The sequence below is a fragment of the Salvelinus alpinus genome, unplaced genomic scaffold (genome assembly GCF_045679555.1).
Source record: "Salvelinus alpinus unplaced genomic scaffold, SLU_Salpinus.1 scaffold_40, whole genome shotgun sequence".
NCBI lineage: Eukaryota > Metazoa > Chordata > Actinopteri > Salmoniformes > Salmonidae > Salvelinus > Salvelinus alpinus.
This window is the reverse complement of record NW_027255981.1, coordinates 1,407,501-1,423,816: the sequence shown is the minus strand read 5'-3', so window position 1 is coordinate 1,423,816 and position 16,316 is coordinate 1,407,501. Positions and strand designations below refer to the sequence as shown.

Genomic DNA, 16,316 nt, shown 5'->3' with positions numbered 1-16,316 from the left:
TTTAAACTGTCTAGAAGTGTCTGATCTGAGTGAGTGTTACGCGGAAATAAGTCATAGGTGCGTAATCTTTGAATGAAATATATTTGAGTCATTCAGTTGTCAGTCTTACGAGGTCCCAAACACATGGGTTATATAAGTTCTGTGCGTTACCTTTTATCCTCTATTATGCCCCCGTTCCATCTTTGAAAAATAAATAGTCGCACACTCTATATACTCCCAACCACGTCGTATGACTTAAAAAATAAAAATAAACATTTAAATGGGCAGCACCTCACTAACTTTTTTGGTTTTGCGTCTACCTACTTATCTCCCATTCAATTAACACTATTGCCTGTGTTCTGTTCCTCTCCAGGAGCGCGTCAGGGGAACCCAAGGAGGACGGTTCCCGGGACTCCAAACCCCGTTCACTGCGCTTCACGTGGAGCATGAAGACTACCTCATCCATGGAGCCCGGCGACATGATGCGCGAGATCCGGAAGGTCCTGGATGCCAACAACTGCGACTACGAGCAGCGCGAGCGTTTCATGCTCTTCTGCGTGCACGGCGACGCCCGCCAGGACAGTCTGGTCCAATGGGAGATGGAGGTGTGCAAGCTGCCACGCCTCTCACTCAACGGCGTGCGCTTCAAGCGGATCTCAGGCACGTCCATCGCCTTCAAGAATATCGCGTCCAAAGTGGCCAACGAGCTCAAGCTGTGAAAGTGACTTTTGGGAAGACTAAACAAACTAAAGAGAATTAACATACAGCATTGAAAACGGAGGGGGCAGAGGACATAATCCTGGCGTTTCTTGAGTTTGCGGGCGCCCCAAGTGTCGGGCCCAAGAGAGTCAGCCGCAATATTGAGTTTACCGCTATTCGAGGCTACTGCCATATTGCTTGGTGAAACGACACAAAATACACTCCCATTTTCCCTCCCCAAGGCAAACCCCTGTATTACAAAATCGTTGATTAAAACGAGAGGTGAGAACTGACCATTATTGCAATAATATGAAAACATTTGTATCAATGGCCCACAACATTTCAGTTCCATTACTAAACTACCATTTAAAGGGGGTTGAAATAAAAGACTGCAAAGGTACTTTTTCCACATGTATAAAATAAAATAGAGAATGTTTTGTTGTATTGTTCATAGAGTTGTATAAAACAGGACTCTTCAGCATAATGTCTGCAGGTATTGTATAGTCTTGAGTTTCTGTACAGAAAGTGTGTAAATGTGTCATACTGTATTTTTTTTTATTTTCATTTGGCGTTCTTTCCTTCTTGTTGACATATTTGTAGATTGTTTGCCTCCACTGAAGTCTAATGTTTAGAAGGAGAAAAAAAAACATTTTTTTATTCTCACGAGGATAAGAAAAAAAACGAGTTTATTTTTTACTTTTCATGGATAATAAGTTCCTTTCCCAATACAGGAGAGATTGAGTGACGTGGTCTGTGTTGAAAAGCAAAACTCTACACATCCCAAAGCCCTAATCAAGTCATTCCTCCTAATGCATTATTTTGGCCATTCTCACAATCCTCTTTCATGTAGCGTAGCTGAATGATGAGGTTAGCACTGCAGGTTAAAATGTTCTGTTTATTGCATAAGGGATCTTATGTTGGCTAAGTCAGATTTGACGAACCATGTCCTTTTATTATCTTTGAGAACCCAAATATACAGTGTAGACTAACAGGACCACAAATTGTTCAGTTGCACTCAATTTTAAGCCCGCTCTCATAAAGTCTGCTTTATGCAGTCTTAAACACGGTGTTGCAAATATTCGCTAGCATTGCGCTCGGATGAATAATCAAATGCTCTTCTAACAAATATTGGGACAAAACTACCCATTCAAAACACGATTCATGGTGTTTTAGTAGCGTAAATGCACCGGCCACCATTCTAGGTCAGGAAGTGACATCAATTATTATAACTGCCTCAAATATCTCATGTTCTGCTTGAGAATGCCCAAAGCTTGAAGGGTTCACGCGAAGTGATTCCCAAGCAGTTTGACCTCGCTAGTGACTATATCCCTCTGTTTCCCTTACTCCCTTCTAAACTGCAGTTAACTGGTAGTTACTGTGCGACACCTGTCTGACTTGTTTTGTGCTCAATTTTATTTTCTTGCTAAATATATTGTATTTATTCCACCACATTATGCCTTTTTAATGTGCTGCTTGGTATTTCTGAGGCATTCACCTGTATGAGAAAAAAAAATAGGATATAACTAGTTTCGCACATTTTTATTTTTGTTTTAGGTTTTTCCCCTTTGTAATTAGTGATTGCGATGAGTACGTAAAATAACCACTAGTGCTGGTACGTTTCTACTTGTTATTTTGTATGAAAAGTAATGAGGGTCAACTGTGCAATGGTATTCCGTGTTGTATTACTGTAAAGATGAGAGATGGGCCTAGAACGCACCCTTTAACGCAGCGCAGAGAATGGAAACAGAATGCAGACATTTTATTTCCTCATTTCAAAAGACACAATAGAAAGGAAAAAGCAAAGGCGAGTGGTCAAAAAAAATAAATGAAAACATCGTTAAAAGCTGTGAGCCCTTCTGGAAGCTGAGCGAGAAATCTCCACCGCTGACTGTCTGTGGCACTATGGGAGCAGGGAGGGTTGGGGGGGGTAGTGCACGTTGATGTGTAGTGCACGCGGGATAAAAATACATATTCCTAATTGTTAGCGGTACAACTTCCAGAGAGGATGTCTATTGTGTTGCCTTACCAGATCAAGTGTAGCGGAGAAGCAGAAAGTGTTAAAGAAATGTAAGTGATGATGCCTCGCCCCTTTCATCTCCATTAACCCCGCCCCCCACCTAAACCCCTCCTACCACAACATACATGCGAGGAAAGCTCGAGTCATCTAGATTCAGTCTCACTCGTGCACAATATTAAAGCTTACTTGAAAGGAGTCTCAAGCAAATGTCTGGTGTCATTTGTTATTTTGTTTACCAGTATTTACTATTCAATTTTGTGTAAGTAACCATGGCTTCACAGCCAATCGGTTTAACATGACCCGAGTAAAATGGAGGAATGATACGTCCTGGAAAGAGCTTTTGTAATTTGTATAGAAATATATATTGCTCTGTAGCTGGTGATTATCCTAATGTGTGTGGCCATGGCAAACTTCATACTGAAAGCAAACAGGTGAAATTCTGCAAAAATATTTTAAGTCAAACAGTTTTTATATACAGCACATAAGCATCATTTTGAACTTTTGAAAAGTATTTTACTTTTTTATGCAATTTTGACGCAATAAGTCTTTGTACCTATGTCACAGTGTTAATTTAATTAGGACACAGTACAATCAACATTAACATAGTCAGCTGTTAAAACATTGTTGGTTTTAGAAAAACTCGAGATATGTCATTCTCGCAAAAGCCCTGTACAGTATTACAATAGCACGCTCCCAGTCAAACTACTAAAATGTGACGTTTGTGTTGATTAGGACAGGAGTCCCTTTCTCTCCCATCTTCCTCAGCTCTACTTCTGTAAAGGCACCAGATCATCGATTTTCTCTTCACCCTCTAACCTCTTCTCCATGCGGATGAGCAGCTTGACCCCGTCCACCACTAGCTGCGTGAACCCCACCTCGTCCAAGCCGATTGTCTGGGCATTACTGATGTTATACTCCTCACTGCAGTCTAAGGAGAAAGAGGTAAGAAACTTCAATTATTTCGACCATATTAAAGTAAGGTATGTAAGTACTTCCTTGTCAATATGGAGGAAATTATAGCAGTGTATATATATATTTTATCCTTGTAAAAAAAAAAAATGTTTTTAAAGTAACTAACTTAAAGCATATATAGATACTATATACACACACATTATACAATACATGACTAAAAGTATGTGGACACCTGTTCGTCAAACATTTTATTCCAAAATCGTGGGCATTGATGTGGAGTTGGTCCCCCCCTTTGCAGCTATAACAGCCTCTACTCTTCTGGGAAGGCTTTCCACTAGATGTTGGAACATTGTTGCAGGGACTTGCTTCCATTCACCCACAAGAGAATTAGTGAGGTTGGGCACTGATGTTGGGTAATTAGGCCTGGCTCACTGTCGGCGTTAAAATTCATCCCAAAGGTGTTCGATGGGGTTGAAATCAGGGCTCTGTGCAGGCCAGTCAAGTTCTTCCACGCCGATCTCGACAAAACATTTCTGTATGGACCTCACTTTGTGCATGGGAGCGTTGTCAAGCTGGAACAGGAAAGGGCCTTCCCCAAACTGTTGCCACAAAGTAGGAAGGACAGAATTGTTCTGGAATGTCATTGTATGCTGTAGCACTAAGATTTCCCTTCACTGGAACTAAGGAGCCTAGTCCGAAACATGAAAAACAGCCCAAGACCATTATTCCTCCTCTACCAAACTTTACATTTGGCACTATGCATTTGTGCAGGTAGAGTTCTCCTGGCACCAGAAAACCCAGATTTGTCCGTCGGGCTGCCAGATGGTGAAGTGTGACTCATTACTCTAGAGAACGTGTTTCCACTGCTCCAGAGTCCAATGGCGGCAAGCTTTACACCACTCCAGCCGACGCTTGGCATTGCGCATGGTGATCATAGGCTTGTGTGCGCGACTGCTCAGCAATGGAAACCCATTTCATGAAGCTCCCGACGAACAGTTCTTGTGCTGACGTTGCTTCCATAGGCAGTTTGGAACTCGGTAGTGAGTGTTGCAACTGAGGACAGACAATTTTTATGCGCTTCAGCACTCGGCGGTCCCGTTCTGTGAGCTTGTGTGGCCTACCACTTCGCGTTTTTTCTGTTGTCGCTCCAAGATGTTTCCACTTCACAATAACAGCACTTGGTTGACTGGGGCAGCTCTAGCAGGGCTGAAATTTGACGAACTGACATGTTGGACAGGTGCCATTCTTTGAGGGTGCCACGTTGAAAGTCACTGAGGTCTTCAGTAAGCCCATTCTCCTGTTTGTCTATGGAGATTGCATGGTTATGTGCTCGATTGTATACACCTGTCAGCAATGGGTGTAGCTGAAATAGCCGCATCCACTAATTTGAAGGGACGTCCACATACTTTTGTGTGTATATAGTGTATATAACACCTAGAGTTATACTCATCAGAATATCTAGAAGAATGATTCATGACCTATATATGTTTCACCAATGCCAATTGTACAAAAACTCTGTCAAATGTGCCAAGGAAGCGCTGAAATTCAGAATAGATTTATTTTTTACTCAAATTAGTTTTCACTAAAATAATTTCCGCCCGTCCATCTGCATTACCGGTGTTGTCCATGCGGAGGCGCAGTCTCTTGAGGACGTCTTCCAGGCGTTTGTGTCTGGGCAGGTGTTGCAGCTTGACACGAACGCTAGCCCTCAGGCCGGTCCCCACATCTGCTGGAGAGCTCACTACCCATCCAAGCTGCTGCTTCCAGATGAATGGGTGCCTCAGCTTTTTGTACAGTGCCTCCAACTGGACAACAAGAGATGGTCATAGCTCATTAGCTTTGCCCCATTAAATTTCTATTAATAGACTTGTTTTTTTCACCACCACAGAAGTTTGGATTGGACATCCATACTAGAGGTCGACCGATTAATCGGAATGGCCGATTTAATTAGGGCCGATTTCAAGTTTTCATAACAATTGATAATCTGCATTTTTGGACACTGATTATGGCCGATTACATTGCACTCCACGAGGAGACTGTGTGACAGGCTGACTACTTGTTATGCAAGTTGAGCAAGGAGCCAAGGTAAGGTGCTAGCTGGCATTAAACGTATCTTATAAACAATCAATCTTAACATAATCACTAGTTAACTACATACGGTTGATGATATTACTAGTTTATCTAACCCTGTCCTGCGTTGCATATAATCGACGCCTGTTAATTTATCATTAAATCATAGCCAACTTTGCCAAACGGGGGATAATTTAACATAAGCGCATTTGCGAAAAAATCATAATCGTTGCACGAATGTACCTAACCATAAAAATCAATGCCTTTCTTAAAATCAATACACAGAAGTATATATTTTTAAACCTGCATATTTAGTTCATTGCACGCAGTCAGAGTATATGCAACAGTTTGGGCCGCCTGGCTTGTTGCAAACTAATTTTCCTGAATTTTACGTAATTATGACATAACATTGAAGGTTGTGCAATGTAACAGCAATATTTAGACTTATGGATGCCACCCGTTAGATAAAATACGGAACGGTTCCGTATTTCACTGAAAGAATAAATGTTTTATTTTCGAAATGATAGTTTCCGGATTTTACCATATTAATGACCTAAGGCTTGTATTTCTGTGTGTTATTATGTTATAATTAAGTCTATGATTTGATATTTGATAGAGCAGTCTGACTGAGCGGTGGTAGGCAGCAGCAGGCTCGTAAGCATTCATTCAAACAGCACTTTCGTACATTTGCCAGCAGCTATTCGCTGTGCTTCAAGCATTGCGCTGTTTATGACTTCAGGCCTATCAACTCCCGAGATTAGGCTGGTGTAACCGATGTGAAATGGCTAGCTAGTTAGCGGGGTGCGCGCTAATAGCGTTTCAATCGGTGACGTCACTCACTGAGACCTTGAAGTAGTTGTTCCCCTTGCACCGCAAGGGCCACGGCTTTTGTGGAGCGATGGGTAACGAAGCCAACACTCATTTACAAATTATGCATTTGTGTTTAGTGAGTTCGCCAGATAAGAAGCAGTAGGGATGACCACATGTTCTCTTGACAAGACCATTTTCCAGTCCTGCTAAGCATTCAAAATGTAATGAGTACTTTTGGGTGTCAGGGAAAATGTATGGAGTAAAAAGTACATTATTTTCTTTAGGAATGTAGTTACTTTTTAGACTACCTTTTCTTAAAGTACAAATATAAAAAAAAATGACAAAAGTAGTACTTTAAAGTATTACGCCACTGTGCATGGTTAATACACTGCTCAAAAAAATAAAGGGAACACTAAAATAACACATCCTAGATCTGAATTAATGAAATATTCTTATTAAATACTTTTTTCTTTACATAGTTGAATGTGCTGACAACAAAATCACACAAAAATTATCAATGGAAATCAAATTTATCAACCCATGGAAGTCTGGATTTGGAGTCACACTCAAAATTAAAGTGGAAAACCACACTACAGGCTGATCCAACTTTGATGTAATGTCCTTAAAACAAGTCAAAATGAGGCTCAGTAGTGTGTGTGGCCTCCACGTGCCTGTATTACATTTACATTTAAGTCATTTAGCAGACGCTCTTATCCAGAGCGACTTACAAATTGGTGCATTCACCTTATGATATCCAGTGGAACAACCACTTTACAATAGTGCATCTAACTCTTTTAAGGGGGGGGGGGGGTTAGAAGGATTACTTTATCCTATCCTAGGTATTCCTTAAAGAGGTGGGGTTTCAGGTGTCTCCGGAAGGTGGTGATTGACTCCTCTGACCTGGCGTCGTGAGGGAGTTTGTTCCACCATTGGGGTGCCAGAGCAGCGAACAGTTTTGACTGGGCTGAGCGGGAACTGTACTTCCTCAGAGGTAGGGAGGCGAGCAGGCCAGAGGTGGATGAACGCAGTGCCCTTGTTTGGGTGTAGGGCCTGATCAGAGCCTGAAGGTACGGAGGTGCCGTTCCCCTCACAGCTCCGTAGGCAAGCACCATGGTCTTGTAGCGGATGCGAGCTTCAACTGGAAGCCAGTGGAGAGAGCGGAGGAGCGGGGTGACGTGAGAGAACTTGGGAAAGTTGAACACCAGACGGGCTGCGGCGTTCTGGATGAGTTGTAGGGGTTTAATGGCACAGGCAGGGAGCCCAGCCAACAGCGAGTTGCAGTAATCCAGACGGGAGATGACAAGTGCCTGGATTAGGACCTGCGCCGCTTCCTGCGTGAGGCAGGGTCGTACTCTGCGAATGTTGTAGAGCATGAACCTACAGGAACGGGTCACCGCCTTGATGTTAGTTGAGAACGACAGGGTGTTGTCCCGGATCACGCCAAGGTTCTTAGCACTCTGGGAGGAGGACACAATGGAGTTGTCAACCGTGATGGCGAGATCATGGAACGGGCAGTCCTTCCCCGGGAGGAAGAGCAGCTCCGTCTTGCCGAGGTTCAGCTTGAGGTGGTGATCCGTCATCCACACTGATATGTCTGCCAGACATGCAGAGATGCGATTCACCACCTGGTTATCAGAGGGGGGAAAGGAGAAGATTAATTGTGTGTCGTCTGCATAGCAATGATAGGAGAGACCATGTGAGGATATGACAGAGCCAAGTGACTTGGTGTATAGCGAGAATAGGAGAGGGCCTAGAACAGAGCCCTGGGGGACACCAGTGGTGAGAGCACGTGGTGCGGAGACAGATTCTCGCCACGCCACCTGGTAGGAGCGACCTGTCAGGTAGGACGCAATCCAAGCGTGGGCCGCGCCGGAGATGCCCAGCTCGGAGAGGGTGGAGAGGAGGATCTGATGGTTCACAGTATCAAAGGCAGCCGATAGGTCTAGAAGGATGAGAGCAGAGGAGAGAGAGTTAGCTTTAGCAGTGCGGAGCGCCTCCGTGACACAGAGAAGAGCAGTCTCAGTTGAATGACTAGTCTTGAAACCTGACTGATTTGTATCAAGAAGGTCATTCTGAGAGAGATAGCAGGAGAGCTGGCCAAGGACGGCACGTTCAAGAGTTTTGGAGAGAAAAGAAAGAAGGGATACTGGTCTGTAGTTGTTGACATCGGAGGGATCGAGTGTAGGTTTTTTCAGAAGGGGTGCAACTCTCGCTCTCTTGAAGACGGAAGGGACGTAGCCAGCGGTCAAGGATGAGTTGATGAGCGAGGTGAGGTAAGGGAGAAGGTCTCCGGAAATGGTCTGGAGAAGAGAGGAGGGGATAGGGTCAAGCGGGCAGGTTGTTGGGCGGCCGGCCGTCACAAGACGCGAGATTTCATCTGGAGAGAGAGGGGAGAAAGAGGTCAAAGCACAGGGTAGGGCAGTGTGAGCAGAACCAGCGGTGTCGTTTGACTTAGCAAACGAGGATCGGATGTCGTCGACCTTCTTTTCAAAATGGTTGACGAAGTCATCAGCAGAGAGGGAGGAGGGGGGAGGAGGATTCAGGAGGGAGGAGAAGGTGGCAAAGAGCTTCCTAGGGTTAGAGGCAGATGCTTGGAATTTAGAGTGGTAGAAATTGGCTTTAGCAGCAGAGACAGAAGAGGAGAATGTAGAGAGGAGGGAGTGAAAGGATGCCAGGTCCGCAGGGAGGCGAGTTTTCCTCCATTTCCGCTCGGCTGCCCGGAGCCCTGTTCTGTATGACCTCCCTACAACGCCTGGGCATGCTCCTGATGAGGTGGCGGATGGTCTCCTGAGGGATCTCCTCCCAGACCTGGACTAAAGCATCCGCCAATTCCTGGACAGTCTGTGGTGCAACGTAGCGTTGGTGGATGGAGCGAGACATGATGTCCCAGATGTGCTCAATTGGATTCAGGTCTGGGGAACGGGCGGGCCAGTCCATAGCATCAATGCCTTCCTCTTGCAGGAACTGCTGACACACTCCAGCCACATGAGGTCTAGCATTGTCTTGCATTAGGAGGAACCCAGGGCCAACCGCACCAGCATATGGTCTCACAAGGGGTCTGAGGATCTCATCTCGGTACCTAATGGCAGTCAGGCTACCTCTGGCGAGCACATGGAGGGCTGTGCGGCCCCCCAAAGAAATGCCACCCCACACCATGACTGACCCACCGCCAAACCGGTCATGCTGGAGGATGTTGCAGGCAGCAGAACGTTCTCCACGGCATCTCCAGACTCTGTCACGTCTGTCACGTGTGTGTGAACCTGCTTTAATCTGTGAAGAGCACAGGGCGCCAGTGGCGAATTTGCCAATCTTGGTGTTCTCTGGCAAATGCCAAACGTCCTGCACGGTGTTGGGCTGTAAGCACAACCCCCACCTGTGGACGTCGGGCCCTCATACCACCCTCATGGAGTCTGTTTCTGACCGTTTGAGCAGACACATGCACATTTGTGGCCTGCTGGAGGTCATTTTGCAGGGCTCTGGAAGTGCTCCTCCTTGCACAAAGGCGGAGGTAGCGGTCCTGCTGCTGGGTTGTTGCCCTCCTACGGCCTCCTCCACGTCTCCTGATGTACTGGCCTGTCTCCTGGTAGCGCCTCCATGCTCTGGACACTACGCTGACAGACACAGCAAACCTTCTTGCCACAGCTCGCATTGATGTGCCATCCTGGATGAGCTGCACTACCTGAGCCACTTGTGTGGGTTGTAGACTCCTTCTCATGCTACCACTAGAGTGAAAGCACCGCCAGCATTCAAAAGTGACCAAAACATCAGCCAGGAAGCATAGGAACTGAGAAGTGGTCTGTGGTCACCACCTGCAGAACCACTCCTTTATTGGGGGTGTCTTGCTAATTGCCTATAATTTCCACCTTTTGTCTATTCCATTTGCACAACAGCATGTGAAATTTATTGTCAATCAGTGTTGCTTCCTAAGTGGACAGTATGATTTCACAGAAGTGTGATTGACTTGGAGTTACATTGTGTTGTTTAAGTGTTCCCTTTATTTTTTTGAGCAGGTATAATTCACCAATACATTTCTTGGTCGTGCCAAAAATATTGCTATCAGGTTGTAAATCACAGCTGGCCTGGTACAATGTTTGCTGCCGCCATTCGTGATGCACGATTTCAGTTTCAATGGCTCATTTATTTTTTACAAAAATGGGCGAATGTATCTAAGGCTGGGAATGACAATACAATCAAACTAGCAATGGCAATGATCACATCAGTCATAACGTGGCTAATAGGCTAGCGTATCTATACTGAACAATCATACTAACGCTACAAGCTACAATTTCAACGTTTTTACTAAGTTACAGTTCATATAAGGAAATTTTATCCATTTAAATAAATTAAGTAGGCCCTAATCTATTGATTTCACATGACTGGGCAGTGGCACAGCGATGGGTGGGCCTGGGAGGGAATAGGCCCACCAACTGGGGAGCCAGGCTCAGCCAATCAGAATTAGTTTTTCCCCACACAAGGGATTTATTACAGACAGAAATATTCCTCAATTTCCCGCAGGTGAAGAAGCCGGATGTGGAGGTCCTGGGCTGGCATGGTTACACGTGGTCTGCGGTTGTGAGGCCGGTTGGACGTACTGCCAAATTCTCTAAAACTGTCAATTAAATTCTCCAGCAACTGCTCTGGTGGACATTCCTGCAGTCAGCAACTTGAGACATCTGTGGCATTGTATTGTGTGACAAACTGCACATTTTAGTGGCCTTTTATTGTCCCCAGCACAAGGTGCACCTGTGTAATGATCATGCTATTTAATCAGCTTCTTAATATGCCACACCTGTTAGGTGGATGGATTATCTTGGCAAAGGAGAAATGCTCACTAACAGGGATGTAAAGAAATTTGTGCACAAAATCTGAGACAAATAAGCTTTTTGAGCTATGGAACATTCCTGGCATTTTTTATTTCAGCTGATGAAACATGGGACCAACACTTTACATGTTGCGTTTATATTTTATTTAAGTATATTCATGTAGCAAGCTAAAATTACGGAGCCTAACGTTAGCTAGCTAGCTGCTAGGAGGATGTCATGTCATTGGTGGAGTGAGTGACTGACTTTTCCCCCTCCGTATCGTTTTTCGGTGCCTATACACAGCTAGAGATGCAGGTATCATTTGGTTAGCTAGCAATAACTTGAAGGACTGTTATTCAGTTAACTTATCTCTTGCGTTCGCAAATTCACTCTGGCTATTTTATCTACTCCGATTTCAGAGTGCTCTCGTCTATGTCCCAGAGCGCAGAATAGCTGATGAATTTACGAATGCGCAATATCCGCTCAATATGATCGGTGTCAGTAAACGGGCGAAGAAAGTAATAACACAGCTAGAACAATGAGACCAGATATATTTCACTTGATGTATAAATGTGAGGCATCCGCTTGGCGTTTACACTCATTACCAAATGGTAGTTAAAGGAAGCCCAGTAGCAGGCAGCGGGAGAAGATGGAACGAGATGGATTTTGGCCGATTTTTTTCTCCAAATTGCGTTGTGTAGAAGGGCCGGGGTGCAAAGGCGAATTGCGTTATTGCACTTCGCAGGCTAGGCGTTCCCTAAAGAAAATATGCTGGAGTGCGTGAATAGGATCTCGCTAGCTTGTCTCTGCCAACCTCCTTGCTTGTTCTTCCAACTATGACTCATTTGTTTCCATTTGAAACGACAAACTGTGGTTTATATTGATTTAGTTATAACAATCTTTGGTAATAGTTAGTCACGAACGCTCTAGATAACATGTGAAGCGCCTAACCAGCTCTGCTAGGGCGAGTAAAATGGTCAGACTAGATCGGATTGGCTTTGGCGCATCGGTTTGCGTAGACTGGTCCTGGACGAGACAGATGTTTTTATTAGGTTGTGTTTGCGTAGACTGGTCCTGGACGAGACAGATGTTTTTATTAGGTTGTGTTTGCGTAGACTGGTCTTGGACGATACAGATGTTTTTATTAGGTTGTATTTATTACAGTGTCTCTTCATAGTCTAAGCGCACGGCCGCGTTCCCACTCAATGTTGCTATAGCATTTTCACAAATGCCTTAGTATACGTAATTCCCAAACATTTAAATAATTCATGAAAAACTTGTAAATGACCATGTCTAAGTGCTTTTGTAACAGTATAACTTTAGTCCGTCCCCTCGCCCGAACCAGGGACCCTCTGCACACATCAACAACAGTCACCCACGAAGCATCTTTACCCATCGCTCCACAAAAGCCGCGGCCCTTGCAGAGCAAGGGGAACCACTACTTCAAGGTCTCAGAGCAAGTGACGTCACCGATTGAAAGGCTATTAGCGCGCACCACCGCTAACTAGCTAGCCATTTCACATCCGTTACACTTTCATGAATGGTTGTGTATAAAATCTCTAGAATTACCTATGTTTACCTTTGATGTTAAATGGCATTATACATATCCTTGTAATTCCGATCATAACTATTTTATTAACATTATTATTCTCTTGGCCAAATATTATATTCACAAATGTAAATGTGGTGGAAAAATTCCTTATTTTATAGTTTTTTTTCATTGAACTGTTACAATTGTAAAAATCCCTGAAACTTGTGAAACTTAAGTTGGACAAATGATTAGAAGTCATGTCTCTGAATGTCTGTTAATGTCTCATTGTCTTGTCACATATTAATGATGTCCTGAATTATTCATTTTTTTTTGGGGGGGGGGGGTTCGCCTGGCGTTCTGTTATTGAATTTTTTTCATTGTATTCACCGGAATGTCCCTGTATTGATATGCAACAATATTATTACAATAAAAACAATAAAAAAGTGCTCGCTTAAAAAAACTCATATTCGTCCTTGGTGTATATGAACTGATCTGAATACGATTTCATGATGCTAATATGCTGTCAGTTCCACTTTAAGGTACTCATGCATTCAGGATCTGTGTCTTCCGAGGGCACCAACCTTAAGGATATTGACACAGATACATTGGAAGGCCTCTGCGATGTTGGCGTCATCTCGCGTGGTCACCAATCTGAGGTGGTCGTCAATGTTGACCCATACCACCAGGGTCCCGTCTTTACTGATCCTGCAGAGTGGTAATGGTCATCACAACAGTAGCATTTTTCAATGGAGTTACAGGGCCAGTCCTTTTGCATCTAGAGCGCTGTCTATGAACGTGAGAGTAGTTGGATATAGCCTCGTCCCTCAGCCATATACTAAAACAAGTGGGTGTGCTGCTGTTTTGCTGGAAACATTGCTTTAATCTGTTAGAAGGCCCATCGTGAAAAGGCACCATCTAACTTTTGGTTGTACTGTTTGAGTCATATTGATTAACCACAGGACCTGGGTCGAGCTACAGAATCAGCTGGGTTTGTGACACCATGGCATTTTTTGGTGCTTCTTTCATACTATGGGATGTATTTTTAAACAGATATTCATGAGGATTTCCTCCTATACTTACAAGAAGAGTGCACTGCCTCACTTCTCCACTAGATTAGTAACGAACTGTGTTAAAAGGCAAAACAGGCCGTAGAGCAGTTGTGTTACTTCTCCTTCCAGTTTACAACTACTGTGGACTAAAAGGCAAAACAGACCCGAGAGCAGTTATTGCAACATATTTACATATTTTTCGTTGCACAAAGAATCTTAGTGCATAAAAAGGCCAACAACACACACAATGAATGTATTTAGTTTGTAAAGAAGGGAACATGCCAGTGGCACTTAAAGAGCAGCACTGACCATACAGCTCTGGAGTCAGGCCAGTCACGGGCCACCCCGTTCCTCAACTGGGAAAGGGAAGGGGCTCCCACGATCACTCCCTTGTCTTCTTTGTCATGTGACAGTTCTGCCCTTGAGTACAGCTTCCCTGGCAAATCCTCTGCCAATTGGTCCAGAGCTGAAAGAAGTGTCAATCAATCATGTTTGCTATAGGTCTGATTGGTTAGTGCAGGGATGCTCTTCTCCATTCTTCGATGACAGCAGTTCAGCAGATTTTTGTCCTTGCCTTTTAGCTAGTGACTGATTTCTATTTGGGCCATTCAGTAACATCAATTTGGTGAAGCGAAAAACCAGCCTTGAGCTGTGCACCCCTGAATTAGTGTATCCTCCTTCTGACTCCATGTACCGTTACAATGTTACTTGAAACTACTATGTGAGAAGGAGCATTGATTGCTTTTGCTTGGTGTCCTCAAGATTATTAAAATTGATAGCAGCCGTCATATTCACTGTTATTCTTTTAAATGTAAATGAATAGCCTAAAACATATCAACTTAAACTGCTGGAGTTAATGAGCTCAATTACATTTTGTTTTAATTGCCGTTGAGGATAAAGTATCACACTGTATCAGAGTTGGGGTCAATTCCACAAATTACATTTTAATTCAGTTCTTGCTCCCTGTAAACTCCATTTAATTCAATTCAAATTCCAGGTCAGTCTTTGAATTCAGAGAAAATTCAATTCCTCTGAATTCCAATGTTCGGTCAATTCCAGTAATTGAATTCCCAATTCTATATTATCCCCAACAATTCTAATTCTAATTTATGTCTAATTTAGCTATACTGTAAATATAGGAATAGAGGTTGAAATTACTAGAAACAAATCCAACAGTACATTTTTGATACTCTGTGCATTAATTCCATTAACTGGGAAATGTAGGAATATTGAATTTCAATTTCAAAGATAATGTTTTTACAATTCCAATTTAATTCAATTCCATAACTTGAAGATTTAAAAATGTGAATTTAATTCAAAGTAAATTATCCACTTCATGACTGAATTCAATAATTTCATTGGAATTGACATCAAACCTGCGCTGTATGTAATATGTGCTATTGTTGTTACTGTAGATCAGAGCACACAGTACCTTTCTTGGCCAGCATGAAGAGCTGTCTACGTTCTCCCCGGCTGCAGTGTGTCGGAAAGCCGAAGTCATCCACACCGCGCACCACACTCACCTCGCAGTTCAAGGCGTAATCACGGTCAAAATCATCACCTCCCTACACACACACACACACAGACACAGAGAGAGTATACATTAATCAGCCAGCCACTCACAAACACAGAGAGCGAACGTCAAAGCGGGCCATAAATGCATTTAAACACATTTAAGTTATTTACACATCTGATACGGATGTACTGGGTAACACTATTGGAATGTTTATGCCACTACATACAGTGCCTTGCAAAAGTATTCATCCCCCTTGGCGTTTTTCCTATTTTGTGGCATTACAAACTGTAATTGAAATTGATTTTTATTTGGATTTCCTGTAATGGACTTACAAAAAATAGTTCAAATTGGTGAAGTGAAATGGAAAAAAATAACATGTTTCAAATTCTACAAAATAAAAAACGGAAAAGTGGTGCGTGCATATGTATTCACACCCTTTGCTATGAAGCCCCTAAATAAGATCTGGTGCAACCAATTACCTTCAGAAGTCACAATTAGTTAAATAAAATCCACCTGTCTGCAATCTGAGTGTCACATGATCTGTCACATGATCTCAGTACAAATACACCTGTTCTGAAAGGCCCCAGAGTCTGCAACACCACTAAGCAAGCGGCACCATGAAGACCAAGGAGCTCTCCAAACGGGTCAGGGACAAAGTTGTGGAGAAGTACAGATCAGGGTTGGGTTATAAAAAAATATCCAAAACTTTGAACATCCCACGGAGCACCATTTCAATCCATTATTAAAAAATGGAAAGAATATGGCACCACAACAAACCTGCCAAGAGAGGGCCGCCCACCAAAACTCACAGACCAGGCAAGGAGGGCATTAATCAGAGAGGCAACAAAGAGACCAAAGATAAACCTGAAGGGGCTGCAAAGCTCCACAGCGGAGATTGGAGTATCTGTCCATAGGACCACTTTAAGCCGTA

General features: G+C 43.5%; 2 protein-coding genes across 7 annotated transcripts in view; one reads left to right on the top strand and one right to left on the bottom strand.

The window, feature by feature from the left end:
- The window catches only part of LOC139567041 (serine/threonine-protein kinase MARK1-like), a 95,003-nt gene extending 92,112 nt beyond the window's left edge, over positions 1–2,891 (top strand). For all 6 annotated transcript variants that reach the window (XM_071388475.1, XM_071388474.1, XM_071388472.1 and 3 more), the window contains one exon: positions 353–2,891. In XM_071388475.1, coding sequence (XP_071244576.1) covers positions 353–698 — 346 coding nt within the window. In that variant the 3' untranslated portion in view covers positions 699–2,891. The remainder of the gene's footprint in view (positions 1–352) is intronic.
- Positions 2,182–16,316, bottom strand: part of LOC139567043 (creatine kinase M-type) — a 25,080-nt gene continuing 10,945 nt past the window's right edge. The window contains exons 5-9 of the mRNA XM_071388478.1: positions 15,302–15,434; positions 14,179–14,335; positions 13,402–13,525; positions 5,223–5,412; positions 2,182–3,623 (exon numbers count right to left, since the gene is read on the bottom strand). Coding sequence (XP_071244579.1) covers positions 3,463–3,623; positions 5,223–5,412; positions 13,402–13,525; positions 14,179–14,335; positions 15,302–15,434 — 765 coding nt within the window. The 3' untranslated portion in view covers positions 2,182–3,462. The remainder of the gene's footprint in view (positions 3,624–5,222; positions 5,413–13,401; positions 13,526–14,178; positions 14,336–15,301; positions 15,435–16,316) is intronic.